General features: G+C 51.7%; 3 protein-coding genes across 5 annotated transcripts; 2 read left to right on the top strand and 1 right to left on the bottom strand.

Moving 5' to 3' along the window:
* Positions 1–48: 48 nt before the first annotated feature.
* RBM18 (RNA binding motif protein 18) lies at positions 49–7564 on the bottom strand. Of its 3 annotated transcripts, none has more exons than XM_081339444.1 (6): positions 7442–7564; positions 5717–5863; positions 2276–2402; positions 1796–1882; positions 1236–1321; positions 49–806 (listed from the first exon to the last, which is right to left on the bottom strand). In XM_081339444.1, exons 2-6 carry the CDS (start codon positions 5833–5835, stop codon positions 647–649), a joined length of 579 nt encoding a protein of 192 aa, XP_081195570.1. In that variant the 5' UTR covers positions 5836–5863; positions 7442–7564; the 3' UTR covers positions 49–646. The 3 variants fall into 3 exon arrangements, with proteins under 3 accessions (XP_081195570.1, XP_081195572.1, XP_081195571.1); XM_081339446.1 differs by lacking the exon at positions 7442–7564 and adding an exon at positions 5977–6031; XM_081339445.1 differs by lacking the exon at positions 7442–7564 and having other exon boundaries at positions 5717–5964.
* On the top strand, positions 6134–12191 carry MRRF (mitochondrial ribosome recycling factor). The gene is made up of 7 exons (XM_081339443.1): positions 6134–6244; positions 6666–6836; positions 7503–7652; positions 8208–8326; positions 9484–9575; positions 10701–10860; positions 11761–12191. The coding sequence occupies exons 2-7, from the start codon at positions 6674–6676 to the stop codon at positions 11836–11838; spliced, it is 762 nt and encodes a 253-aa protein (XP_081195569.1). The 5' UTR covers positions 6134–6244; positions 6666–6673; the 3' UTR covers positions 11839–12191.
* Positions 12188–27931, top strand: LOC308674769 (uncharacterized protein; the record flags this gene model as incomplete). The annotated part of the gene is made up of 16 exons (XM_081339504.1): positions 12188–12320; positions 12982–13168; positions 15911–15970; positions 16691–16795; positions 17422–17831; positions 19051–19131; positions 20577–20705; positions 21382–22052; positions 22412–22506; positions 22645–23264; positions 23597–23666; positions 26157–26245; positions 26602–26723; positions 26887–27074; positions 27186–27273; positions 27613–27931. 16 exons carry the CDS (start codon positions 12188–12190, stop codon positions 27904–27906), a joined length of 3342 nt encoding a protein of 1113 aa, XP_081195630.1. The 3' UTR covers positions 27907–27931.
* Positions 27932–27978: the final 47 nt, after the last annotated feature.

Raw genomic sequence — 27978 nt, 5'->3', positions numbered from 1 at the left:
TTCTGAAGTTAGAGATTCCGATAAATGATCCAAGCGTAACAAGGCGCATTTTTAAAAGTGGGCTAAAATTTATTTCTGTGATGTTCCTTTTTTTTTTAAAGAATGGATACACTGATGCCCGGATGTGTTCAATGCAGCTGTTACTCACAGGGAAACATGACTAATTTCATTGCCCCCTTTCGGCATTTCCCAGGTTTCAAGGTGCAAGAAACTCTCTTTTGCTGGGAAGATCAGGCAACCCAAATCACGTTTCACTACTGGTTAGAGATAATATTCTGGGCAGACCATCAGTTCATCAAGACCTTTTGTTATCTTCAGGTCAGAACAAATACCGAAGTGGCGAAAACATATTGAAACACACACGCATCTTGGACTTTGGAGCTGGATCTACCTAGCCACACGGGGGGGGGGGTGGGAATCTGGTTTTACTACTCAGCCAGTTGAGTTTGTTGAGATGCTCTATATAGTTTTTATGGGCGGCGTTACAGCTGATCTCCTCGGCGGAGCGTTGGCATCCACGTGTGCAGAGGACGAATCCCAGCAGTCCCACAGGAGGACAGGATGGGGCCGTGCCAATCCTGTTTCCTCCTAGTCGACCTCCCACCGGCCCGGAGCGCCAGAGGATGCTGCTGACCGCACCCGGTCATCATCTCTTAGACTTCCAAGCCGCTCTGGAGTAGGGGCCAGTCCGTTTTTTCTCGGGGGCCTTGAAGTAGGTGTAAGGGGCTGCCGGCGGGAACTCGGTGTCGGGATTCTCTGACATCATTTTCAGCTTGGTTTCGATGGCTTTGATTTTTGTGCTGACGCTGCAGAGTGAATAACAGAGGCGGCTGAAACGTCGGCCCGTTTAGTCCATGCAGGAGCTCCCCACCCCACCCCCGGTCTGTCCCTGGGTTTAAGCCACACCCTCCTGCCGGTCCCTTTTCTTTAACCGCACAATCCCCACATGTGCTGGCCTGGTTGTGAGTCCCACAGGCTCAGTCCCCCAAGAGGTGCACCTCATTCTGCAGATCGAGGTTGTCAGGATGCTGGGAGAAACTCACGGTCCTTTCCCTGTTTAGCCCTAAAGCCTGCAGCCTCTTCAAGAGAAAATTCTTTTAAATGGCGGGAAACCAGACGTTGGGGTGAAGAATGTCCCAGACCAATAAACCCCTTTTTCTGCTCTTCGGGGTCCCGTCTGTTCTAGCTGAGTCCAAAGGACAAGCCTACCTCCTACAACTGGAGGCAGATCTTACCTCAGGTTGGACTGGGGGCTCTCTGTGCTGGAAGACGGCTCCAGACTGATGGGAAGGGTCTTCTCGTTCTTATTCTGGTCATACCTCTGGCGGGGGGGGGGGAAAGAAAGAGCAGAAATTAACCCCCCAGCCACAGCAAGAATGTCCTTTTGGCCCTTCAGACGGCAACACCAATGGGCCATTTTTAGCAATGATGGAACCTCAGTGAACACAGGGGAGGTCAAGTAATGTTGGCTAAGCCCAGAGGTTGCCTCCGTGGCTGTTTGGAACTGGCCTCAGGCAGTCTTCCTGAAGACCGTGGGGTGGACAGGAAGGTGAACCAATCAAGGAGAGAAGCAAGCTAGAACTAAGGAGAAATTTCCTGACAGCGAGAACAATCCGTCAGGGGAACGGCTTGCCTACACTGGAGGTTTCCAAGAAGAGACTGGACAGTCGGGATGGTGCTACAGGGTCTCCTGCTTTGGCAAGGATTGGACCTGGGACAGACGACCTCCGAGGTCCCTCCCAAGGACATCAGCCTTGGCCTTCTCCGGCACCAGCAGAGACGGGAAGCAGCTCACCTTGACCTGGGCGTGGGCCCACCGCACTACCAGCTTCTTGGCGAGCGCCAGCTTCCCGTTGAGGCAATGGATGGCCTGCTCTGCTTCCTGTAGGAGAAAAGAGACTTAGGAGAGAGAAAAGCTCTGGCTTTTCACTACAGTTCAGCCTCAGATTCTGTCATGTTTTCAAGGACAGGTATGGACCTGAACGGCTGGCAAGGGCTGGAGCCTGCAGAAGGCATCAAACGCAGGGCGCTGCTTTGAGCAGCTGAGTAGCAGCAGACCAACACCCCCTTGCCTTCCCAACCCTTCCATAATTCCTGGTTTTAGCCCTTCTGCTCCCTACAAAAAGTTTTGGAAATGGGTGAGGGGACAAAAGCCACTTGCGTCCCCAGCCAAGAAGAGCAAATGGTGTCCAGGTGATGGAATACTGAGGAGGAGGAAGCTGAGGCTGCTGGGCTCAAGAGACGAAGGGCTGAATTAGCCAAAGGCTCCACCTACCTGCTTGGTCTCGAAGTTCACGAAGCAGTAGCCCCTGGGCTGCCCTTCCAGGACCCCTGACTTATGGAAGAGGAAGTCAAACTGCTTCACTTTGCCAAACTTCTGCAGGAGTTTGAGAAGGTGATACCTGGAACAGAGGGTAAAGGGGTGAACAATTCTGTTACAGAAGCCCACCTCGCTCCACGAATTATAAACAAAAAGGTAAAGAAGAAAAGAAAAGCCGTGTTTGTTTCTTTTTTTTTTTTTGCCGGAAGGCATTTCAGGACCATGGCCAAAAGCTGACATCCAGGGTCAGGTGGCCAAATGGAATATTGTAGGGCCAACATGGGGTCACTGGAGACCTTTGGGGAGTGAAGGGAATCTGCAGCTTCCCTGGCCAGCCGTACCTCTTCCTGTGGGTTCCCAGCAACGCAGCCATTTCCTTGAAATGACTGAAAAAACTGAGAAAATTCCAGGAATTGAAGCAGTCTCCCAAAGCAGGTAATCACAGATAATTTCCAGGAATGGGGGTGGGTGGGTGGGTGGGTGGGTGGGGGTGAGAAGCTGGTCTAGCCTGACTCATGCAAACTTTTGCAAACCGATACGACCATATGGCAGCTAATCTGTTTACACACACACACACACACACACACACACACAAAGCAAAGCAAAAAGTGTGGGAAGAGAGTTTAAGAAAAAGAAAAAAGGCTTCTGATATTCTTCAGGGCAATTATAAGTACAGTTGCTTAAGCTCTCTCTCTAGTTAGATCATAATACTCCTTTCTATAATCTATCCTTACATGGCAGCTAATTTTGGGGCATCATCCCTACAATAAACCAAGAAACATTTTGAGCCACAAAAGTATGCCATATAATGTTGGCTTATTTATTTCTGGAAGTCATCTCAAGATTTATTAGCTATTGTTAGAAGCATAAAAACACCCCTATTCTCCCTCTGCCCCCTGCCTCCCCCATTATCTCCTCTCTTTGGCAAATGTGCTTGTTTTCCTGAGTCCCAAATGGCCGCAGCTCATCCTGTTCTCGAGCAACTCGCCTTGAGGAATCTGACTAGATTTCCTTTGGCAACCTTGTGGCCTGTTTTGGCAGGGCTGGGTTCATCAGCCTGAAATTCATCCGAACTCAACGTGGGGCTTTCCCTGCACTGTCTCTGCAGGGAAGCAGTAGCTTCCAAATATCCCTGCTTAAATTCCAGCCCAGAGGAAAGGCAGGAAAACGTTAAATCACATCAGCCCGAGTGCCAGGTAATGAGTCAGTTAGTCCCCAGAGTTGGTGATGGCAGGATTCTGGTAGGGGCAGTTAAGAATGTCCATGGCATCTTTGTTTGCTCCTTTTGCCAAGCCCATTTTTACAAGCTCTTTCTTCCTTTGCAAGATGAACTTATCTGGAGCCTAAACAAAAAGAAACGACAGGCAGGAGTTTGAATCTTTGGTTAATATATGATAATCTGCCCCCACAGAGATGCCTGTTGCGGAACCTATGATACTCAGCTCCAGAATGCTCACGGAAAGAATAAAAATATTGTTTAGGGCAAATTGTCATGCCAGACAGATAATCAACAAAACAGCCACAGCTGTCATCTGAATTTGAAGTCATATTAACGGCAGTAAGAATTTGCACAGAACTTGCTTTATCGATAAGGAGCTACCTGTAAGTTTTTGCTTTGCTTTCATCCTCTACAAATTCCTCTCTCTGCCCAATTCTTCACTTCCGATATGGTCAACCGCTACTTACAAAGCATTAAAATAGATTCTGAGTAACGAAAGAGCTGCATTACAGACAGGGAACAGGAAGTCAGCTTGCTGAAAATTGCCAGAGCTATTTTGATGGGGTACCTGGGACCAGAAGCCCCAGGCAGAGGAAGGAGAGTAGCCCCCCCCCTTCCTACTTCCTGCCATCCGAAACACACGCAAGACAATCTGTCCAAGTCCCATTTCCTTTTCCGCCAGTTTTCCTCCTGGCACCCCGAGCGCTATTCAAACACCGAGTTGAAGGTTGCTTCAAACAATGCTCGCCTAAGGATGTGGGAATGGTCCCAGCCACATGCTAAAGCCATTTAGGCCGGGACAATTCCTCGGGACAATTCCTCGGGGTGGATCTTGAAGCGAGAGGCGGAGAGGCCTCTTGCCTGTAAAGAGGCCCCACTCACTTCCCTTACGCTTGCAGCGCAAACAGGCTTGACTGCAGCAGGGCAGAATTCTCACCTGAAAGACAGGTAAATGGAATCAAACTGAAACTCACAAAAGTAAAAGTGAGCCAGAATGCAAACTGCAGAAAGGATACAAACTCTGTTGTGGCATAAAACATAAATTAAATGAGTTTGGCGCCAAGGGTTCCATTTTGCACCTGGTTGGGAGTTTATCCAGCATTTCGTAGAACCTAAAACTCTAAGCAAGTGTTGCAATAGCCGGGGCAGTGATCCACACAATGCCTGTTTTTTGGGGACAGATTCCCAAGCCTGCCAATCCAACTGGCCCCGTCTGTAGGCTTGTGCTCAAGAGACGCTCCTAACTTCCAAAAACTTCACAACACAAATTCATGTGCTGAAAAGCCTCCTCAGCGAGCGCCTGTCAGCTGAGCAGTCGCCACAAATTGCTCAACCCCAGAAGCCTCAGCAATACAAACACCGGGCCAAAAAATGGTAATTAATGCAAAACAGAGAAGAGGCTGGTTAGCGCAGCCCTGAATGAATCCTCGTCAAGAGGGCATTAATGACGGATTCCCACTTAGAGGCGCGATTAGGACTTTTTTCCCAGCTGAAAGGAAGAGCACTTGGAACAAAAAAGAGCACTTGCCGAGGGGAGAAGAAGATGGAGCCGGGCAAAAATTGCTTCCACAGCTGAGAGGCAGACAATATCGGGGAGACAAGACAAGACAGCCACTTGGAATGCATAAATCGGAGATTGTTTGGCAAAGTGGGGGGGGGGAGGGAAAACGGTTGCCCCAAATGCCGCCAGCTAATCTCCCTCCGGGCAATCAAGCTCGCCTCCTCCTCCTCCTCCTCCTCCTCCTCTCTGGTGTTTAATTGCCCCACTTCAAGGGGCTCAAACACGTTAGCAGGCAATTTAAATGCACTAATCACGGAAGGCCAAGGGAATGTCAAACGCGCACCCACTTCGCCTTTAATGCCACCAGAAACAGAGCGGGCGGGCAGGGGGGGTTCCACACAGGCAGCTGCAGCCTTAGAGACGGGGAGGGGGCAAAGGCCAGCCCTCCAAGGCAGGGGAGGGGGTCTGCCTTGGCCCTCTCGGACCCCTCCCCCGAGGGTCCTGACCGAGGGCCAGAGGCCCATAAGCAGAGCAGCCCAAAGAGGGGGAGCGGGGGGGGGGGTCCGCTTGGCCGGGGAGGGGAGGGGGCGGCAGGGAACACCCGTCTTGCCAAGCACGGTCTCGGGACCGAGGCTGCGCTCGACCCCGGGGAGATCCGGCTGCCCGGCGGACTCACTCGGTGATCTTGGGGTCGAGGTTCCCGATCCAGAGGCGGTGCCCGTCCTGCAGGGCCCCCTCGGACAGCAGCGAGGCGTTCTCCAGGCGCAGGCTGGGCGGAGGGGCTCGGGCCGCCATCCGGGCCGCCGCCCCCGCCCGACGGAGCCTAGCGAGGGGGAAAAGGGTGGAGACCGGTCAGCGGAGGCCCCGCGCCTCTGGGCACGTGCAGAGTGCAGCCCCCTCCCGCCGCCGCCGCCGCCTCCTTCTTCTCCGCCTCACCCGGGAGGGCCGCTCGTGCGTCACTCCTCCGCGCCGAGAGAAGCGCGGGGCGAGGGACGTCGACGTCAGCCGCAGCCGCCGCCGCCGCGCGGGGGAATGACGTCACAGCCGCGCGACGGCCCCGCGCGCCTCTCTCCGCTTGCTGCCCCGAGGCGAGGAAGCGGGATCGTCGGCGGGAGGCGGGGCGAGGGAGGAGGAGAGGCACCGAGGGGGCGTGTCCCGGGACTCTGGTGGGCGGGCCCGGAAGAAGCAGGGAGCCCAGCTTTTGGCAAGTATCGATTTAATCCGCTTCCAAAGAGGGTGGGCGATCCCTGCTCTCCTCCCCCCAGTTTATTATTGATACCCTAAAATATTATTATTATTATTATTATTATTATTATTAATAGAAATTCAGCTTGGCTGGGAGGCAGGTTCGCAGGGAAGCCCACCCCCGGGGCTGCTGGCCTCCGAGCAAGCCAAGCTGGATTGCTATTATTAACGCTAATACTGATAATTCAGGGAAGGGGGACGCGGGTCTCAACCCCTTTGAAAGAGCAGGACCCCCAGGGGGTGGGGTTCCCCTCTGGCATGCCCCTCCCCCCCAGGACCCCCCCCCAGCCACGCTCTTCCTCGGCAGTGGGGCAGCAGCCCCCAAGCAAGCAACAGGGCTCAGACTGAGAAGGACTAACCGAAGCTCTGCTCTCTTCCAGGTGGCGCCATGGCCGGGCCCCTCCGAGGTCTCCGGCGGTTGCCGGCCCTGCTCTGTTGGCCCTCCTGGCAAGCCCCCCCAAAGCCCAGGCCCCTCCTGCTGCTGGGCGCCTGGGAGGGCCGGGCCCTTGAGACCCCAGAAGTCAGGACCCTGGCCACGAAGAAGGCTAAAGGTGAGGAACGCTGTGGGTGTCAAAGGTCAAGGAGGCGGAAGGGCCCCTTGAGACCACCACCTCCAGTCCCCCCTTTCCCGCCTCTTTGGGCCTGCTGAATTGGGTGGCTCACCGTCTCCAACAGAGGAAAACACGCCAAGACTAAAGCCGCTCCATTCTCGATCCTATAACCCGTACATCCCATAACCGACAGTCATGTGACTTCAGATTAAGATGCTGTGGTGCATCAAAGGGAGAACAGCTGGAACGATCCATCCTCAAAGTCCCGAAGGTGCTTTTCCAAAAGGCAACTGGATTTTCTTGTCTTTTTTCCTCCTTGAAAACATTTTGCCTCCCATCCAAGAAGCTTCTTCAGTTCCTCTTGGATGAGAAGAAAAACATTTTCAAGAAAAAAAAAACAACCAAGGCAGTCCAGTTACCTTTTGGAAAAGCCTCATTGGGACAGTCATGAACTGGACGTTTGAGAATCTCTCCTGAAAGACGATCCAAATCTTTCGGGCTTTGCTGTCCAGGGTCAGAGAGTGACAGTAAGATGCCGAATATTGTCTAATGACTGAGGGCTGGATGGGGTTAGCAGAGGTGACTATGTGGAACAGATGGCCTACCTCAACGGTGCTCCTGGAGAAGTCCTGAGTGACCAGCGTGCCTTGGTTCTGCTCTCTGCAGCTAAAGGGAAAGGTCAGGTCCGTGTGAACATCAACATCTCCTTGGTGGAAGATATCATCAACCTAGAAGAAGTAAACGAAGAGATGAACTCAGTGGTCAAAACCCTGCAGGAAAATTTCAACAAAACTTTGAGCATCAGAACCAACCCAGGTGAGTGAGGATCTGCAGCTTTTGGGGCGCCGCTCCAACTCATTTTTTATTTTCTTACCATATCAAGTTTAAAAACATGCCGCTTAAAACTCTGCTTTTTTTGGCCTGGCTCTAACTCAGGGGTGTCACTAGAGCACTATACAGTTTAGGAGGTAATGAAAGAGAACATTCTCTTCTGCCTGAAAGAACCAGGGAATGGGAACAGACTGGTGGATTTTTAACAGGCGTCGGATAATTCTGAAGGCAGCCGCTTGCAATACTCACCGATGTTTTTACTTCAGTATATTTTTTTAAAAGCACCAAAGATCAAGAGCTTTCCAGGTTGATCCCCAAACTATGTAAGATGAAGGTTTGGATGGATAGATGTAATAAAGTGCAATAAAAGCAGCAGACCCTAATTATAAAGAGAGGAGGAGGTGGCGACATGGAAAGCTGTGGGAAGCCACTTAGCGCCAGCCAATAAAGGGTGCCGTTATTAAACCCGACTAAGAAAAGCTAATTGCCTGTTTGGGAAGGAAGGAGATGGTTTCGCTACCGTTGTGTTTCTCATTTCAGGGGCTCTCGATTCTATCACTGTTACCACCAAAGATGGGAAATTTCCATTAAACCAGCTTGCACAAATCTCCCAACACTCTGCGCAGCTCCTTGTGGTCAACATGAGCAGTTTCCCAGAAGTGAGTAGATTTCTTCTTCCTTTCCCCTGACAGACCCAAATCTCCTGGTTCCCAGGCTGCTTCCCCCCCCCCCCCCCGCCTTTGGCTTTACGTCTGGTTGTCACTGACAGCTGACAGGAAGACTGGTGTCCTTGCCCTGGCCTCTGCAGTGACTCAGACTGCAAGCTCCTGGGGGGGGGGGCGGTGGCAGAGATCTTTTCTTGGCTTTCACACTTTGATATTACTGCATAAGCTGTGACTGACATCAGAGCTTGTGCAGAATCATAGCCGGCAACCACGTTTGCTTCAGAAGAAGAGGATTAACAGACCAGAAAGGAGCAGGGAAGCTTTTCCAGCGACTGGGAGTTCGAATTGTGCTTCCTCCGTGCTCCTCTCTAAAGTCCTAAGAGAACAAAACAGGGTGTTTTTTGTTAAGAGAAATGAGCTAACAAATGTGAAAGGAGGCCCACGGCCAGCTTAGGCGCCTCTGATGCCGTGGAGAGCACGCGGTCCTCGCTCTGCTGGCTGCCGAAGGGCTGTGTGTGGCACAAAGGCTGAGCCTGGGGGAGGAGGAGGGGGGGCAGGCAGAGGTTTCCAGCAATTGCCTGCCAGAAAATCCAGGGATGCAAAGAACAGGCCTGGTGCTAATCCCCTTTATTTTCACACTTGCCCGGTGCAATGTGGAACGAGTTAACGTGATTGAGGCTTCCCCCTAAGCCCCAAACAGGACCACGTGGGGGCTGTGGCAGCCAAAGGCCCATCCTGGAATCCTTCGTCTGCTTTTCTCCTACATCTTGCAGGAGTCCGGAGCCCCCGGGAGGATTGGCTGCTCCTTTGCTATCTGTGTTGCCTCAAACCATCGAGATGGTTTCCATCTTCCTTTCTGCTCTCTTCCTTGCTTGCCTAGTTAGTCCCATTCTCCTCCCCCCCAAAGCCTCTTCAATAATATCTTCGATCGGGGGGGGGGAGTAGGAGGAGGGGGGGCGTCCTGCAGCTTGCAACTCAGTTTGATCAAAGGGGCCCTGGCCGATGTAACTTCCTGGTCTTGCCGGTAACCAAACTAAATGTTTCCATGTTCTGTCAAGATGGATTGCTCTCCACTGATGGGGAGTCCTGGCATCTGGTAATAATTATTTGCTAATTCCCCCTGCCTTTTTTTTTTGGTTGTGTTGTTGCAGAGCACAGCTGCGGCCATCAAGGCAATCCAACAGAGCGGGATGAATCTCAACCCGGAAGCGGATGGGTTCTTGATTCGCGTGCCAATTCCGAAGTAAGCCTCCCCACCGCCTTCTCTCAGTCCATCGATGGCAAAAGACCTTGGGCGGTTTTGCCTGCTTGGCTAAATGAATGTCCACTTAGAACAGTCAGAACTTCTCTGAAATGGCTTCTTGCCTTCTCCTGCGCTTTGACGTTGCTCTTGACAGGGGCTGCCTAGCGTGGCACCCCAGAATTTTCCCATTCCAAGCCAGCCCCCCCCCCAACCCTCCTTGCTAGGCCTACTGAAGACCTACTTACTCTCCCAGGCCATTTCAAATATCCCTTTAATGCCTCCTTTTAAACATACCTGGTTTGCTGAAGTTTTGCAATGTGCTTTGGTGTTTTAAATTAGTTTAAACAAAGATCGGGTGTTCGTTTGAACGCTTACATCTGAGTCAGGGCCACATGGAAAGCTGTGGGAAGCCACTTAGCACCAGCCAATCAAGGGTGCCATTATTAAACCCGACTAAGAAAAGCTAATTGTGTGTTTGGGAAGGAAGGAGATGGAATGGGATCCCTTTGCCCCCATCCCCTCCCCTGCCAACCCAGTTCCTGGTCTCCTGCCCCTCTCAGCCTCCCTTCTCCCCCCCCACTCCAATTCTGAAGGAGGCTGCTATTATCCTCCTAATTGCCAGACAGCAGCCTGATTGTTAACATGCTCCCAGGTCATCTCTTCCCATCTGAATTCCTGGAGAGGAAGAGGAATCCAAAAACAGGCAAGTCAGGGGAGAGCTGAACGTCCTTCTCCCTCTTTCCTTTGTTTTAAGCAGCCGAGGGACGAGACCCACATGTTTGATTGCCAGGCTGCCTGCTGAGGGAGGGAGCCATCCAAATTTTGTCTGCTAGGCCACTGGCGTAGTAATCTCCACGCTCCAGAAGCTGTAGTCATTAAAAAAGCCAGAAATGCAAACTCTTGTCAGATATTATTCCAAAACATCATGCACCCAGTTGCTGCCCTGCCATCAGCCAACCGAGCTGCCTCTTCTGCGAAGTTCAGCCTTCTTTCTCCTTCAAACGTTTTCTCCCTTGTTTTCAAATTTTGCATCTCTGGGCATTTTCGCGCAGGGTTCTGTCGCGCCGTGAAAAGTTTAGATCTGTCCCAAGAGGCTGCTTTTCTCCTTCACTTTTCCCCCGCCAGAATCACCCGCGAACACAGGGAGAACTTGGTCACGGTCGCCAAGCAGCTCACCCACAAGGCCAAAGAGTCTCTGCGCAAAGTGCGCACTGGGGCCGTCAACCAAACGAAGAAAGCCAAAAGCACCACGTCGGAAGACACCATCCGACTGATAGAGAAGCAGGTAGAAGAGAATAATAGAACAATAACTTTACTGTCACTTTGAATGTACACTGTTCGGCATATGGCTTGGGTCCGGGATATCTGAGGGAACGCCTGCTCCCTTCGTCCTGTGCGCTCCCACTTGGAGGGCCTTCTCAGGGTACCGCCGGTAGAAGATTGCCGGCGGACAACACCCAGGGGGAGGGCCTTCTCTGTGGGTGCGCCTACCCTCTGGAATCAGCTGCCCGTAGAGCTTAGGACTGCCCCTGATCTCCGTTCATTCCGCCGGGACCTGAAGACCTGGCTCTTTGAGCTCTCCGGCCTGGTCTGAGCATATTACCGGTAATTGGGATTTTAACTGGGGTTTTATTGCAAGGTCTATATAATCTTTTTAATTGATTTTAAGTTTTGTAATTGTTGTATTGTTTTTTAAAAAAAACCTTGTGAACCGCCCTGAGTCCTACGGGAGAAGGGCGGTATATAAATTGAATAAATAAATAAATAAATAAATAAATAAATAAATAAATAAAATAAATATGTTAAAATGAAATTTTGTGGCACACTGCTCCGGAGGGTCACCACCTCTGATATATGCTACATAAATAATGAGAAAAATAAATAAATATATCTGGGTACTGAGGGATTGGGAGGACCCACTGCAGGCTAGTACTGACCACTAGGCTGGGCTGTCCTGAGCTGACAGGGACACGGACGTTTCGGGGGTTTCCCCACCTCCGGACAGCCGTGTCCTCATTCGGTGGCCGGGCTTTATTTTTAATCCAGATGGACGTCCCTACATTCTTACTCTTCTGATGAAAATCCCAATGCGATCATTGTTATTAGCTACCTGTTAGGCGGTTTTCTTTTTTAAAAAAAAATAAAAATAAAAATCGCAGAGTGTTCTTTTCTCAATTTGCCACAGATTCAGCAAATGACAGAAGACGCCACAGCCGAGATGGAGAAGCTCTTGGCAGCAAAGACGAAGGAGCTGCTTGCCTAATAGGGTCTCTCAGAGGTCACCACGGCTTCCTTTCTTCTGGCTAAACGGTCAGGGAGCCCCACTGGTGTCTCCACCGCAGTGAACCAGCGCTGGGCAGCAAACCAAAACTCAGGCTTAGCCTTTCAGCTGGGCTGGGAAAAGAGAACTTGGCTCCCCGGCAACTGTTACCTCAGCTCCGTTGCCCAAAGCGCAGCGTGGACCAGAAGCCATTTTGGGGGGAAAAGGATCACAAACCGTCATCGATTAAATGGCCTGTTGTGCCCTTGCTGCCTGACTTTGGGGGAGCAGAGGGTGCTGCGGGACTCGGGAATCTCTCGGGAATTTCGTCTATCAAATAAAGCAAGTCCGAATGACCTGCTTGTTGAACCCCTGGTTTTTGAGCCACGTCAGAGTGCACGGAAACGGGCACATCCTGGGGAGGCTACTGGATCCCCACCTCACTCTGGGCATTAAAAACAGCCACCCTGTTGCAAAGGACAGAGGTTGGACCGGAAGACCTCCAAAGTCCCTTAGAACTCTGCTATTCTCACCACCTTAACCTAGAGACCCGGTGGGATGTGCTGGGACCGGCAGCTCTTTTCTGCCCAAAGCACAATTCAGTTCTGGTCTCCAGACTGAAGAGTTACCTTCCTCTCCAGTCCTAAGGACGTCCTTCCTAGCTTCAGGCCTCTTTGACCAAATTCTGGACTTTCAGAAGGGGTGATGCTGACCCAGAGGGACCAACACGTGGCTTGGTTCACATCTAAGGCTTGCCTGGGATTGACTGAGCCACTGCGCTCACCAAACAAGCAAGAAGCCACGTTTGGGCTTGGTGCATAAACCCTAGCTTGCTTTAAACTTCTTGCTTGTAAGCCGAAACCATGCTGAGCCACGAGTGTGCTGGGCACTGCCTGGCGATACTCGCCCAGGGTTTGCTCAATCCAGCCTTAAGACATCCTAAAGCACCATCTATCCACATAGGCTTGTTTGCGCAGCATGGTAGGTCAAACATAAGGGTGATCCTGACTGGCCCTAATGTTCATCTAGACGGCTGGACAAATAAATACACCATTTCTAGGATATGTGACTGAATGTGGAATTTTACTCCCTTCCATGCTGGTTTCTTTGCTCCAGCCAAACCTTTTGTAAACCCGCCTTGTGCAGGAAAGAAAAAGTGTGGGCAGAAAACCAAATTTAATCGCTTTGCTCACTGGCAAGATGGACCTGGACAGGGGTGCCAGGCATGCAAATACAGCCATCAGCCCAGGCTGAACAATAACCGAGCAATCGTAGCCAAAAAACCGGGGCCGGATGGAAAGGCGGAAGGCCAAGGTGGAAGTTCAAAAGAGAGGTGACTGCTCCCCTTTGAGCCTCGTTTTTTTGAGGGGGAGCGGAGCCTCAATTGCTTTTGTGCACAGGGCGCCTGGCGCTCTGATTGTGCCGCCTCCCTGCCTTCTCTCCGAGGAGAGCTGTGCGGGCTTGGCATGCTGGGCTTCCCAGGCGCGGCCCCCTTTGACAGGGTGCCGAGCAGGGGGAAAGACGCGCGGCGGCAGCAGCATAATAGCTTTGCCTCCGAAATTCAGTGTTGATTAGAGGCGCTTTCGGGCTGGATTGTCGGCGGGCTGGAGTGCTTTTTTTTAATCACTACAGAAGCTCATTACAGCTTCCCAGCGACTCTCCCGTCCTCCGGTTCTCCTTCCCGATTAGCGCCCAGAGGCGGATGAATATTGGATGATTTCATTACATACAAATGCAATCAACAGTTTTGCATAAAATTTCTCCTCTTTTTCTCGAGTTTCAATTGACCCCAGCACCCGTGCTGGTGCCAGGCGCAAAACACATGCAAATGAGGGAGAACTTCCAGCATTAAAATCTCCCTCTGTTATTTGTGTGTCCCCCTGTAAATGTGTGTGTCTATGTGTGTGTGTGTATGGATAAATGATAGGTATGTAGGTGGGTGGGTGAGTGGAGAGAGAGAGAGAGAGAGAGGATGGATGGATGATATGGATGGATAGATGACATGCATGGATGGATGGATGGATGTAGACAGACAGACAGACAAAAGGTGGCCTGCCCAGGAAGTTAATTAAGGACCAGTACAGACAGAATTAGAGTCCTAACCTTTTCATTGTCTTCTATTCCTTCCTTCCTTCTTCCTTCCCCTTTGATAAATTTCCAAGCATGTCCCAACTCTTTCCAGTGCAGACTGGATATGATGGATGTATGAATCGGGGTACGAAACCAGCCAGCATCGGAGGGGCCGGGGCCGTGGAAGCTGTGAGGCAGAGAACAACCATTTCAGTGCTACAAAAGCCAGGCGGGGCTTCTTCAAAACCACCTTTGGGGCTAAACAGGGAAACTTAGCGACGGTTGGCACGTGCCAACCCCAACTCTCTCTGCAGTTCCCTCTTTCCTTCCTTCGAACCTGCCAATCAAGAGGAAGGGGCCTCCAATGGTTAGAGCGCCCGCCTTTCAAGGGTGGGGGGGATTAAATCTTGCCCTTTTGAAGCGGCCAGCTCTGCTTTCCCATTCTTTCTTTCTTCATCAGCCCTGCCAGCGGGAAGGCTCGGCCAGGACACCAGGAAGGAGCGCTGGTGGCAAAATGCTGAGGAACGGAGGCCTGACGGCCCCTCCAGGAGGGAGCCTTTACCTGCAAGCAGCTGAAAGTTCACCTGAGGGCATCACACCCACTCTTCCTTGGGGGAGCAGCAGGAAAACCCTTGCAAATCCCTGTTCACGGCTTCCCTTGGCATGCTTCCTAATCCGCTTATAGCTAAGGGGCATAATTTCTTGTGCCACTTAAACAACGGGCAAGGATGCCTTCCTTGGCCGCTGGGGCTCCCCCCCCCATGGAGGGGATGATGCCTTCACCAGCCCAGCCCCCCCCCCGGACGCAGCCCCATTCTGAAGCAATTTCTATAAAATAAACTCTCTAATCAGGTAAATGATCCCATACGCCAAATTGCTGCCTTTCAGCTGCTTGGTTAACCTGTTTTATCCCCCGACTTCCAGAAAGTTGATGAGTGGGGGCCCAGGGAACACCCAGCAACTGTGTCGTCCCAGTTAGAGACGAATCTGGATCGGGGAGACCAGCTCCGTTGCACAGCGGCATCAGACCATATTTAAGCTAGAATCTGGCACGGGGCAGGGGGAGCTGAGTCAGTGGGGGTCCAGCCATGCTCTGGCCTTGACCGCAGCTGCGTATGGGGCTCTTCCAGCCCACGGGGGGGCACAACTGACCCCTGAGCTGGCTGACGGTCAGTCTATAGCTGGTGCCTAACTGCAGGGCTGGCCAGTCCCATTTCATGGTGCCCTGGACTAACTGTGGTTTATCCAGCAAACCACCATTAAGCAGGATCTGCCAAACCCAGCCCTGGAGGGGACCATCCCCTAGCGCAGGACGGAGGGGTGTGTGGGCAGCACCATGCGGCCCCCCGCCTGCCCCTTTGACCTGTGGCCTCCCCCTTGCAACCTGGAAGCACTTATGCCTCTGAAATGAATCTCTCGGATGGGGGGGGTGGGGGTACCTGTGGGACTGGTATAGCCGGAGACCAGGATGAATTTGATTCTTTTCCTGGCTGATTGGGTTTCTCTTCCCAGACTTCCTGTCCAGCCTTGGCTCTTCACTTCTTATCCGTGGCCGGTTAAAGGCTGCCCACCCACCCCTGCCCCCCCCCCCCAGACCTGGAAAGGGCTGTCTCTCTCCCACACACACACACACAAACACACACACACACTTTCTCTCCTTCAGGAAGCAGCGGGGTCCAAAACCCAAAGCCACCCACATTCTGGGCGTTGGTGAGCTGCACCCACCGGATGGCCAGTCGGTCTTTGGCTCCAGCGAGCACAGCTGGACTCCAAGCTCTGTCCCTTTCCTCCCGGCACTGAATTAAAGACTCCCCCTCTCTGGTCAAAAGGCAGGGGTCCTCCTCCAGCAACGGGGTTCATCCCCCAAAGTTTTATTCCAGCAGAGGCTGATTTCTCCAGCGCAGGAGTTTTGCAAAAGTCTCCGGGGAACTCTGCAGAGGAAGAGGCACTTCCATTTCTCTCCAGCAATGCTTCTGGGGTGCCCCCCTCCCCCCCAATCCCGCAGGCTGCCTTCAGGGACGGTGCTCGACTGCCCCTCAGTGGCTCAGAAGCGCTTGGTCGCTTGGTTCGTCGATGCACGGGGGGGGGGAGGGCGGGGGGGCGGAACTTCCAGACAACCCTTCCTGGGCAACTTTCCCACATGTGTATTTTCCTGCTTTGGACAGTTTTCCTGCCGTTAGATCTTGAATCCATGTGGAAATTATACGACATTGCAAGAGATGGTCCGCAGATATAACCATTTCTCATCCACAGAGAAAGGCATTTAATTGCAAGGGGAAAAAAGTCTGCCACTAGCCTGCAGACAAAAACAGGAAACATATTTTGGGGTTCAGAAAAACCTGAGCAAGACGCCCGCCGGGACGCTGGACCCCTGCAAGTTATGTCTTCCCTCGGAAGGTTCTGATTTAACTGGCACTCAGATTTCACAGACGCCATGAAGGGTCCATGAAATCAGAGTTTTCTATAATCGTCCGCCTGCAAACACCCAATGCTGAGCTCCGGAGAAGGGCCGCCTGCCAACTTTGGGGGGCAGGAGTGCACCAGTTGCGTGGGTTTCCCCTCCTCTGTGCGTCTCCTCCGTTTCCGGTGCTTGAGGAGGTCCGAGAGGGCTCTCCTGTGTCCCGTTCGCTTTGACTCTCTTCCTCCTTGCTGGCTGAGTGAGCGGCAGAGAAGCCTGGTGGGACGGTGAGGGTGTGTTTGTGCCAGTCGATTCTTTGGCAGCTGCCCTGGGCACCTGTCCCCAAACAAAGGTGTGTCCCTTCCCGCCTCTCCTGCCACCATTCAGGGCCCCTGCCTGCCTCTCGGCGGCCCTCAGAGTCGCTGCTCACTTGGACGGAGAAGGAGGTGAGACAGGAAGATTCATCGGAGGATTTACCTGGCTGGAAAGCAGGTAAGGCAGCTGTGAAGGCTCCTTAGCATGACTCTGGCCCTAACCCCCCCCCCCCGGAGGGAAGCTGATACTCCTGCGTATGGTGCATCAATTCAGCCACGTTGCCAAGAACTCCCGACTAAGTTTGTTATCCTTTTCGAACTGGGCAATCTAGGACAGGTCTAAGCGGAAGCCAGCACTGCTTCTTAACTGATAGATCCCCCGACGGCAAGAGTGGAAGAGGAGATGCCTGTGGCCCCTCAGCCAAGGTCTGTCAGCCACCAATGGCTGGGCTGGCTGAGTCTCCCGTCGCCAGGTCCACGGCAGAGGCTGCGGAGGGAACCGCCTTGGCCGTTTGTCTGCTCCTGCCAAGTTCCTCCTCCTCCTCCTCTCTGCCAACCGTCAAAAATACCAGTTTCTGGCAAGCCCGAGCATGTGTTTTGTACACACAGCTGCTAGGAGTGAAAACATTCATCACAAGCTTTTTAACTGCCAGCCTCTAAAAGAGGCTCTGAAATGCACCATTTGTTCTCCGGTGGGGGGGGCAACCCAAGGGATTTAGGGAGGTACCTCTCTCTGAGCCGTTCCTGCATTCCCTCTGCTTAGTATGGACTTACGCCATGCTCTCTTTTTTGCTTTGCTAACAGATCTGGCGTATCTCTGACAAGGCCACCTTCCTCGCTCTCCGCAGAAGCAATGTGGGTTCCTGAATTCTGGAGCCGAGTCCACGCCTGGGAGCAAGGCAGAGGCAACAGGCCCTGCTCCACCCTCCAAAAAAGGAGGGTGGCCTCTCTGGCCGCGGAGGGCACCCCTTGGAACGATGCCCTTCCTCTCCGGCCAGGCTTGCCTCCCGCCCCGCCCCGACACCTGGCTTGCAGGATCAGGGGCCTGAAGGAGAACCGACCCTGCGATAAGAAGCTGCAGGCCCTGAAGAAAATGATCCTCGCCCAGCAACGCAGGTGCATCCCCCGGCACCCAGAAGGGGAAACTCGGAACACGAAGCCTCTGAAGAGGAAGGTCTGCAAAGCTGCAGCCTTCTCGGCCCCAGCCTGCCCGGGTTAGTCCAGGATGCCTTGTTGTTCTTTTGTGGCTCTGGAAACGCCAGCCCCGTCCGGTAGGCCTGCTGTGATCACAAGACGTCGACTAGTTTGACTGAGGTTGGCTAGGACAGAGTCTTGGAAGTCTGAGGATGCTGGACCCTTCTTACCCTCCAGTGAAATTGGGGAGGGGTCTCCCTGAGCTGCTTCCGGATGTCATGGCGTTGCTCTAGACTTGTAAAAATAGTTCAGCCTCTTTTGCTTCAGGAACAGCTCCTGCAGATTTCCACAAAGGCCACCTTTTTTTACTCCCTAAGCCTGAGCTTGGGACGTGGGTGGTGGGCCCGTTGTGTCCTTGGAGCGGCATGCATTCATTTTTAATAGCCATAGACTTATATACCGCTTCATAGTGCTTTACAGCCTTCTCTAAGCGGTTCACAAAGGCAGCATATCGCTCCCCCAACGATCTGGATGGATGGAAGGCCAAGTCAACCTTCTAACCGCTGCGTCATCAACAGCCCATTATGCACGTTAAGACCAACTTGGTTGCCCCCAGGGTCTTAGATGAACATTATACGATACTCGTCCATTCCAGACTTGCAGGCAGCTCGAATTCTGTGTAAAGCCTCCCCGATCTGGCCAGGTTCAGGGGTGCATTTGATGAAAACCCAGGGTTTAGTTTCCATCCACGTGAACCGTGTTGTTCTCGGAACGACATCAGGAGCGTTCTTCCATCATTCCCCAAAGTTTTCAACCCTTGTCAGCTTCCCCAGGTAGACCAAAAAGGAGACATGATCTGGATGAGCTAGTTCCACTTTACTGTAAGGCTACATTGACAGAATCTTGCAAGTCTAAAATCCAAAGCTCCCGTCTGCCCTCCTTTACGGCCTGAGAGGTTGTGGAGGGTCTCCCGGGCTAGTAACACCGTCGTTAAGTGCATCTGGCTTCCTCCTTGACTTTACTTGACAGGAGGTCGCAAAAGGGGATCACATGAGCCCCCCGGGATGCTGACACTGTCATAAATGCGAGTCAGTTCCCAAGTGTCTGAATTTTGATCGTGTGACTGTGGGGATGCTACAATGGTCGTAAGTGTGAAAAAGGGTCATAAGTCATTTCAGTGTCATGGTAATGTCAAGGGGTCACTAAACGAACTGTTGTACATAACCTGTACATAACCTTTCCTCACCGTGTCCCTTCTCGGCCACCCGTGCCATGTATAATATTTTCTCTTTGGTGAAGGTCACAGCGAAAGAGCCGGAAAGAAACTCAGAGCCGGCCGGGACTCAGCGCCATCTTCCCGGAAGGCAGAGAAAGGGAGAGGTGAGGCCACGGCGAGGAAGGAGCAGCCCCAGCAAACGGCCCAAACTTTTATCTAAAGGGTGAAAGGCAGAGAGGGGAGAAAAATGGCAGGACTGAAATGCAGAGGAAGAGAGCTTTGAAAAGACTTGGGTGCTGTGAACTGTGGCAGGCAGATATAGAATCATGGGTAGGGAGGGGCCTTGGAGATCCACTAGTCCAGCCCTCTGCTCAAGGCAGGAATCCTCAGATCTTCCAAGTCAAGTAGCTGCTTGACTGAAGGAAGGAAGGAAGGAGATAGGAAATGAAGGGAGGGAGGGAGGGAGGAAGGAAGGGAGGGAGGGAGGGAGGGAGGGAGGGAGGAAGGTGAAAATAATTTTCCCCATCTGTCTCCCCCCCACCTCGCCAACCTTGCCCCCTCCTGCTTTGCTTTAATGGATCGTTTGAAAAATGGCCGGGCCTTCCTCCCTCCTAAGAGGGCAGGTCATCCTTGTCCCAGGCCACGCGAGGCATCCATCATGGTAGCTGTCAGCGTCCCTGGAAGACGCTCCGGCCATTAAGCGCTGTCAATGAGGACATAAGGGAGATGAAGGAGAGGTCGCAGGTCGGGGGAAAAGCCCTGGGAGGTTTGATGAATTGGAGTTTTGCAGCAGTTAACAAAAAATTAAGTCAGGCTGGGGATAAAATATTCATGGAAGCAGGAGGCAGCGGGGCTGGGCACAATCCGGGGGCTTCTAGCAAAGGGCTCTTCCCTTCCCAAAACTGTCCGAGGCCTGAAGCTCCAGCAGGGGGCGCCAGAAGCTTTCTTGCTCTGCCAGCCTTGACACTGAGCCCTCAATCCTAGCTTGGCTATTGCTCATCTTGGGTCTCCCGAGTGTCAAAGTTAATTTCTCTTTGCAGAGTGGCCTAACATAAGAGAGGGGTGTTTTTTTAATCAACAATTATCCCTGAAGGAGCCGTGCGTATTTTTTTTGGGGGGGGAGTGGGGTGTCCTTTAGATTGGATCCTTTAGCATCCTTTAGACGATGACTTCACAGCCTGTGGAGCTCAAGCCCAAGAATATTCGGGGAGTTGAAATCCACGGGTTGCAAAGTGGCCTTAGAGCCTGCCTTTTCCAGGGACCCCTGGGAAGCTCCCGGAAGGACCGGGGGTAACAGAAGGTTGTGGGGTATAAGTAGACAGGAGACCTTGATGGACTTTTTTTGCCGAAAGAGGAAAAAAAGTCAAGTGATTTTATGGTTTGGTCCAAGAGAGTTTTGCAAAAATAGGAGGGAAGAGGGTTGGTTTTATAAGTGGTGAAAACGTTGGGAACTGTTTATTTTTCCCCTCTTTTTAGCTGATTTATTTCTTATCCTCTTATCTTCCCTCTCTGCTTTCCCTCTTTCATTCTGCCTTCCTTCCTTCCCTCCTTCCTCTTCTCATTGTCTCTGCCTGTTTCTGAAAGCTTTCTCTCTGTGTTTAAATTCCAGCTGTCACTTTGTTCGGGGTATCTGCCTGGAGGGAAGGCCAGAAGCTGGCTAGGAGCATTCTTGGCCCACCACTGAAATACCCAAATCTGAAAAGTGAACCGAAAAGCAAAGGAAAGGGGCCTCTCCAAGGTGCTTTTAGATACCTATAAAAGTTTATATATCTCACTTATTCTGGTTCAGGACTCGCTGAAGGGAATTCTCACCAAACTGTCATTTGTCTCAGAGTCATAGGTCAGTTCCTGCTTTCTCCTGGCAGCATTTGTGCCCAAACTGGCCTCCAGAGGGTGGTCAAAAAAGTCAGGATGGCCGCCACCAGGGAGCAAACAAAGTTCTGCCAGGTTTTTTATCATCACTTGGCTCTCGCCTTGAGTTTTCCGAGAAGAACTTTGTCCTCTGTTAAGAGATGAATCCAAGGCAGCGAGTCCTTGTCCTTTCTCTAGAACCGCATTCCTTCCTTCCTTTTTCTCCTTTTATTTTTTTTCCTCCCTACCAATTGTCCTTCCTTCTCCTCTCCTCTCCTCCCTCCCTCCCACCAAGTGCACAGAATCCATTTGTAAAAAGGAGACATTCAGAAGAAACACAAGGTGTGCAGAGAAGTTCAGCATGTAAGGGCTTTCCCCCCCCCCCCTCGCTCTTTTGATCATTTAGTTCCCAAATTTCTGGCAAAGGAGGGGAGGACAGCGGAGGTTTTTCTCTCCTGGGAGCAGCCAGGCATTCGTGCGCGGGTACTTTGCTCCCAAGCGTCTTTCTTTTCTTACGGGCGGCTGACAACATGGCTGAACTGGGTGTGTCTCCTCTCCTCCAGGATCTCAGGGGGATCCGTTAACAGGATCCCAGACGGAGCAAAGCTTCGGAGAAAATGTGCAGGCGGTTCAGCCAGAGAGGAAGAAGATAAGACAAGAGAGACCCACCGCCAAACTAAACCGTAGGTGGCGGGACTGGGAGAACCCCGGCTGGACAGAGAAATGGACCAGAAGGCGCCAGAAAGCTCCAGATACAGAGAAGAAGGGTGAAAACCATCCGAGATCCGCAGGAAGAGCGAGGACAGCGGGATCTACAGGGGCTTCCTCTGATGGGGTGAAGACCACACGTCCTCCCAAGGTTCAAAATGCATCGGCTAAAAGGATGGGCCTGGGAGAGTCGTCCGGACCTGGCAAGGGAGGACCGAATGGGTCTTCTCTGAGAAGCCCAACTCCGAGGAAAGACGGGCAACCCACCACCACGGGGGTAGAGGCCAGGAAGAAGCCCTACAGTCCTGAACAGGTCCGTGAATTCATGGACCAGAAGGCCGCTGAGAGAAAGAGGAGGATCCAGGAAGAGAGGAGGACCTCAAAGCAGGCCCAGGAAGAGAGGAAGAGGAAACTTCAAGAGGTCTACCGAAAGCAGAGAGAAGCAGCCAGCAGAAGAAGGCATCGTGCAGGACCACCGAGAGAAGACCTGGCTTCCGTCACACCCACCAAGAGCGATCTTGGCTTGGTAAGGACATCGCGGTCAGAAAGAAGCCATAAATGAAGGAGAGCTTTGTTAGAAAGTCCCCTGCTAAGACTGAGTCCCATAAGCCATTGTGGTTTAAGGTTACCTCAGAAACCGCAGCTGGTTTGCTGAGTAAGGTGTAATTGCTGGGCTCCTACCCAACTTCAAACCATGATTTAGGCTGGGGAATTCTGGGATTTGGAGTCCATACATCTTAAAGCTGCCCAGGTTGAGAAACTCTGCTGCCCAACTTCCAATGGCCCTCAACCCCCGGAATTCTCAGCAGTGGTTCTGGCTGATGGGTCCTGTTGGTGGGCGGGAAAAAGTTAATATAAAATGATTCTTCTTATTTTTAAATTTAGAAATGCCCACGTGGGCAACCCCCAGCAAGAGATGACACGAAAGGTGTTTGTCGACCGTCACGGGCTCTGCTAAGGAAGGAGTCAAAATTCAACAGGTACGTGACAGTCGTCTCCAGCTGCATAAGCACGCAGAGATGGGGCAGAGGTTTTCATTTGTTTAATTTCTACAGCCACCCGACTCAACCAAGTGACTCTGTGTTCTTTCCTTTGGAATTCCATTGGGGTTCCCTCAGCGAGTTGGAGCCAAGGATGGACAAAACAGGACAGGGGACTCCGATGCTGGGATTATGTACCTCAATAGATCCTGAAGGTCAGCTGAGGACCCCTCTGAAACTCAAGCAGGTGGACATCTCCTCCCTTCGGGCCAGCCATCACTCACCGAGTCCTTTTCACCTCTGGAGAGAGAAAGTTATTGGCGTGGAGACACCGTTCTCCTTGGACAGCTCTACCTCCCCTTCTTACAGAAGTAAGCAAGACAGAGTGAGGGCCATCCACAACTTAGCTAAAGATCTCAGTGAGCGGTTGGGGAGAGAAATGGAGAGGTTACAAGCCACCAAGGCCTCGAGAGACCAAGGATGCCCACCTGGAACTCCATCTAAGAGGTCTCAGATGACGACTCCACCTGCAGCTCCTCTTGAGAACTTTGATGCAGAGTCTATCCGGGCTTCAAGACCTTCACTGAATCCATCAATGTGTCCTCAAGAAAGGGCTTGTCTCGAGAAGGGGCCGGGCATCCCAATGGACAAGGAAGAGCTCATCCAACATCTTTTTCCAACTGATGGGGCTGGCCTTCAGGTGATGGACTCGGTTGAGAGAAGGCAAAGCAGGACTGAAGCAAAAGAACCAAAGGAAGGTTGGTAGAGAAGCTTCCTGCATTGCCCTGTGAAATATGAAACCTCTATTGGGCTGAATGCAGAACGAAATTTCCTGCATTGTGGATTTCAAAATTTTTCTTCCTTCCTTCCCTTCCTCCCTTTTTCTTTCTCTTCCTTCCTTCCTCTCTCCTCTCCTCTCTCTTCTGCTCCTCTCCTCTCTGCCCCCTTCCCATTCTCTCTTTTTCCTTCCTTCTTTCTGCCTGCATGCCAACCAAAACTGACACTTCAGGAAGTTAACGATAACATGTTATCATAAAAACAAAATTATATTTACCCAAATCAGTTATGAATTTCTGTTGTTCTTCCCAAGGTCTTGCTCCAGAGATGGGATTTGGGGGGAAAGACCCTACTGGGCCCCCAGCTGGCCTCTTCACTGAAAGGTAAGAACCTGCCCTGGACTTCTTCACCCTCCACGGAGCCTTTCAGCCTCCTGCCCGTGGCGGACTGGGTGTGTGTGTGTCTAAACAGGCAGTGACATCCCATGCAAGATCTGTCCATTTTTAGCAGAGCTGTGATTGGACCACGATGGACTGGACTAGGATGGTATTAAACTTGGCTATTTTAAAACCACATTTCTACCAGGCCAGCATTTTCAGCTACTCTGGGATTGCTTAGGAAGAGGGACAAAGAAAGAAATTGGGAGTCCAGGGAAAAGTGAAAAAGAGAAGCGACCGAAGGTGATGCTTGGAAAACCACTCATAAAACATTGCTGAGTAGAGTTTGGGGTGTCACAAAATCCCACTTATTTTATGGGGTGTCCCGTAAATCAAGGACCCATAATTTAATATATTGATTAAGACTTAAATGTTGCTTCGGTTATCAGCAGCAGCTTCCAGAGCTCACTCTCACCCTTCCAAAAACTCAGCTCTGTGCAGTTTCGCAACGTGCCCACCAGATGTGGCTGTTGACCCGCTCATCGGGCACCGCTTGGCCTCCCCGGCTGTTGATATTATACTGAGAAGCCTTAAAAATCTGCAGAGATTAGACTTTCCCGAGGACGAGAGAATGAAAAAAAAATCACCTTTTTTTTGCTTCAGTTAACACTGTTCTCCCAGTCTCTCTCCACTGCTTCTACACCAAGCTTGTCCAACCTTGGTTGACTGAATAAGCCATGATTGGCTGGGTTTACACAACAGGCTGCCCCAAAGCTAGATAAGTTCAGCTTATCTGAGCCAAGCCACCCTTTTACTTTTCTTTTGTTTTCCTCCCCCGTAATTTGGTATGGCATGAAACTTTCCCATGATGACAATTCCCATAATCCTTTTTGAAGGACCTGGCCTGCTCCCGAGAATGGAGATATTAAATTATACCGCCCCTTTGGCAGTAATTCCTAGCCTGGGAGAATCTGTTTCAGCATATGGTGTGGGGACGGAACTGAAGTCTCTTGGTTATCTTCACGAGCGCCCCTCTAAATCCCCGCTGATCCCTTTTCTGCTCAATCTGAACAAGAGATTAAACAAGTGGATCCCGCAGATTTATTTACTGCAGTCGGTTTCCCCCGCTTTTATATACGCACTAGCCGTGTTTCAGCACTGGGACAGAGAGAATGAACGCTATATTGGATTGGACAGCCAATTTAACCAAATTTCACCGTATTGGAACTTTTACATGTAGTCCTCAACTTACAATCATTTTTAATGACCTTTTCAAGTTACAATGGCCCTGGAAAATGTGACTTCATGATCGGTGCTGCTAGTTATGGTTTTTGTATGGTCAAGTGACCAGATTTCGGATAGCTGGCAACTGGAATTTATTTATTTATTTGGATCATATAATCTCCATTGGCGACCTTCCCAGTCAATTCCTGGCTAGCAAAGTCAATGGGGGGAAGCCAGATTCATTTAATGTCCATATAAGGTCGTAAAGCTGGGCACAACTCAGTTAATGATCACATCGCTTAGCGACAGAAGTTCAGGTTCCAAATATGGCAGTCCACATATTTGGACTACCTGAATTGTGGGACCGATGGTGGGTAATTATTGGGCCCTGACAGCAGGCAGGAAGATATGCTTAATCCTTTCTTCCGTCCTGAAGTCACCGTGAAATTTGTGCTTGCAAACTTGCTTGGTGCACAGGCAGAATCTCCCACGTTGGCACGCTTGAAATGCCGTTTTTTTTTAAAAGCAGGTCCTGAAACGCTCCGGCACCTGGGACATCTCTCTAGGCAAGATTTGCCCCTTGAGAAAGGAAGGAAGGAAAAACAAAATTCTACCCTTTCACCCATCGTCCCCACCCTCTGGCTTATAAGTCGCCCTTCCCCCTCCCCTCCCTTTTCGCCCCCTACTCTGCTGTTTCTGGGTCATCCTGTGACAAGGGAAGGAAAAAAAAAGCTTATTAACGTGAAAAATGAAATGAGATTTTTGCTAAGCAGATTGCTGATTGGAATAAAAACTCAGCCCCCCAGTCTGTCTCCTTCGACTCCCCGCCCGAGGAAGCATCTGCCAAGACTTTGTGTCCTTGGCTTTGCGTTTCCCCCAGATCGAGAAAAGTCGTCTTTTTCACACATCCGTCACTAATCGCTTTAGCCGAGCTCTCCACTCCTGATCCCCAAGAATAAAAGCCGTCTTAGCCCACCTCCTAAGCCCGTTTTCTCAACCTTGGCAACTGGAAGATGGCTGGACTTCACCTCCCAGAATTCCCCAGCCGGCAGAAAAACCCTCACAGGTCACTTTTTTCAGTGCTGTTGTAACTTCAGTCTCTGAACAGAACGTTGCAAGTCGAGGATGATCTGAGGCTGTTTTAGGAAGAGGAGGGGTTTGGGTGAGGCCACGGTGTGTGTGAGAGGGACGCAGCTTGAGGGGCGGATCAAGCTGTTATGGCTTCGTGAAAGTGCCGCATCTGAACTCACAGCTCTTTGCCTTCCATTGTAGTGGGTCGATCCACCCGCTGGCTGGAATCCCAAAGGATGCTTTGGGGAAGAACCAGCCAGAAGGAAGCAATGCCCAGAAGAAGCCTCCAGGTAAGATGCAAAGAAAAATGGCACAGGCGGACTTGTTCCTCCCCGAGGGTGCTGAAGGGTCAGATTCATCAGAAGTATAAAGTATAAAGGCATGAACCGAATTCCAAAAATTCTAAAAACCCAAAGAGGGACTAGCAGCAGGAAGCAAGATGGGCAGCAGATTCCCAAGCTTTGTGATTTCGTCTGTCTGTTCGGGGAAGAGAAGCCAACGATAGCGATTTAGTATACGTGGGCATCACTTATGATTACTGCTGCATTTTACCACGATGCTCTGCAATTACCTGCAGACCGAGGGGCCAGAGCCATTGCATTAAAAACATCAGTGATGTCTGAAAGTTCCACTTCTCTTTCTCCAGAAAACCAAGCAGGACCCGGTGGCTTCACAGAGCAGCACCGGCCGCCCGGTTTTCCTTTCCCGCCATTTAATTTGGCCCCCGGAAAAGAAGACCCATCCGAGCCTGCAGGTTCAAACAGCCAGGTACCCTCCTGGGGCTGAGCCACTCCTCCTTTCCTCACTTAAGAAGAAAAATCGAAACCATCTTTTGGCGCAAGGACTCCGGGTGGTCCTGGGGAGGAGAGGCTGCCTTGGCAACGGTGCATCCTTTGGGACATCTTTACCAGAGCTGTGTTTCTGTCCTCAGTGGAGTGAGATTGGCCACTTCTATGGAGGGTCCGGCTCCTTTGGCCAGCTCAGCCTGACTCTGGTGGAGCAATCTTTGAGGGAAGAGGAGCTGCGGGCCCGGCACCAGAGCGCCCTTCTCCGGCTGCGTGAAAAGGCCCTCCTGGAGAAGGCCCAGGCGGAGCTGGCTTGGCTGGAGCATGGGCAGCGGTGAGGACCCCTTGGCCCCACACAGCCCCCCTCTCTTAGACTTGCTGACTGGATCCCAGGGACAGAAATCCGCTTCCCACTGTTTAATTTCAACCTATTTCCTCCTTTCAGCTCCCCACAGGGCTTGCAGGGAACAGGAGACCCATCCTCCACAGCCGAGAAGCAGCTCTCCATCCTAACCAGGTTGAAGCAAGAGCAGGTGACAATATCCGGGGAGGGGAAGGGAGGAGGGAGGGGAAGCTGGGGAGTTTGTTAGCCCTGCGAGGTAGGCCAGGCCAGCAGCCCAACCAGGCCTAGTCAAATGACTGGGAATGGCAGAGGATAATGGGACTGGTAGTCAAACCCTTCCAAAAGAGGACATCCAGGAAGGTTGCATTTGATCTGGATGAGTAAACAACTCCAGTTTCAGGGCAGGAGCAGGAAACAAGAATGAACATCTGGACTTTTGGATCGATCGATCAAGGAATCCAATCCGATTACCTGATTTGTCGGGAAGAGGCGGCCTCACTGTCTCTCTTCTCCTCCTTGTTCTCTGCAGGCAGAAATCAGGCATCTGCAGAACATCGGCCGGGCTGCTCATCAGGAGCGCAAACTACTCCTCCAGCAGCGAAAGGAGCTCCTAGAAGTGCAGAAGACAACCACACAGCTGTGGCTACAGCTGGCTGGGCAGCAGCCACACCAGGTTTGTGAGGTCCATGCAAGAGGAACTGTTGTTGCTCTTCTCTCCAGCTTCCAAAGTATGAGAAGCCCCCCTCCAGATATAAGTAGTGCAAACTATTTGAGGGTTTTTACAGTGGTTGGATTCTGTGCTTCCCATATCAACACGCAGTAACTCGTCCATAAATTAATGCCAGAGCTTTAATTTGGTCTGGAATTTATAGCCTGGGACCCCTGTTCCTTGGAG

Source organism: Vipera berus (genome assembly GCF_964194415.1).
Source record: "Vipera berus genome assembly, chromosome: 15".
Lineage (NCBI taxonomy): Eukaryota > Metazoa > Chordata > Lepidosauria > Squamata > Viperidae > Vipera > Vipera berus.
The sequence above is the reverse complement of the archived record's forward strand: the minus strand, read 5'-3'. Positions and strand labels throughout refer to the sequence as shown.

Bases quoted from the DNA above. Each gene is read 5' to 3' on its own strand.
- RBM18 (XM_081339444.1), bottom strand. From the start codon at position 5,835: ATGGCGGCCCGAGCCCCTCCGCCCAGCCTGCGCCTGGAGAACGCCTCG. The intron at 1,322-1,795 runs GTGAGCTGCTTC...CCCCCCCGCCAG, and splicing joins GGGCCCACGCCCAGGTCAAG to AGGTATGACCAGAATAAGAA. The intron at 807-1,235 runs GTAAGATCTGCC...TTCACTCTGCAG, and splicing joins AGCCCCCAGTCCAACCTGAG to CGTCAGCACAAAAATCAAAG.
- MRRF (XM_081339443.1), top strand. From the start codon at position 6,674: ATGGCCGGGCCCCTCCGAGGTCTCCGGCGGTTGCCGGCCCTGCTCTGT. The intron at 6,837-7,502 runs GTGAGGAACGCT...TGCTCTCTGCAG, and splicing joins GGCCACGAAGAAGGCTAAAG to CTAAAGGGAAAGGTCAGGTC. The intron at 7,653-8,207 runs GTGAGTGAGGAT...TTCTCATTTCAG, and splicing joins GAGCATCAGAACCAACCCAG to GGGCTCTCGATTCTATCACT.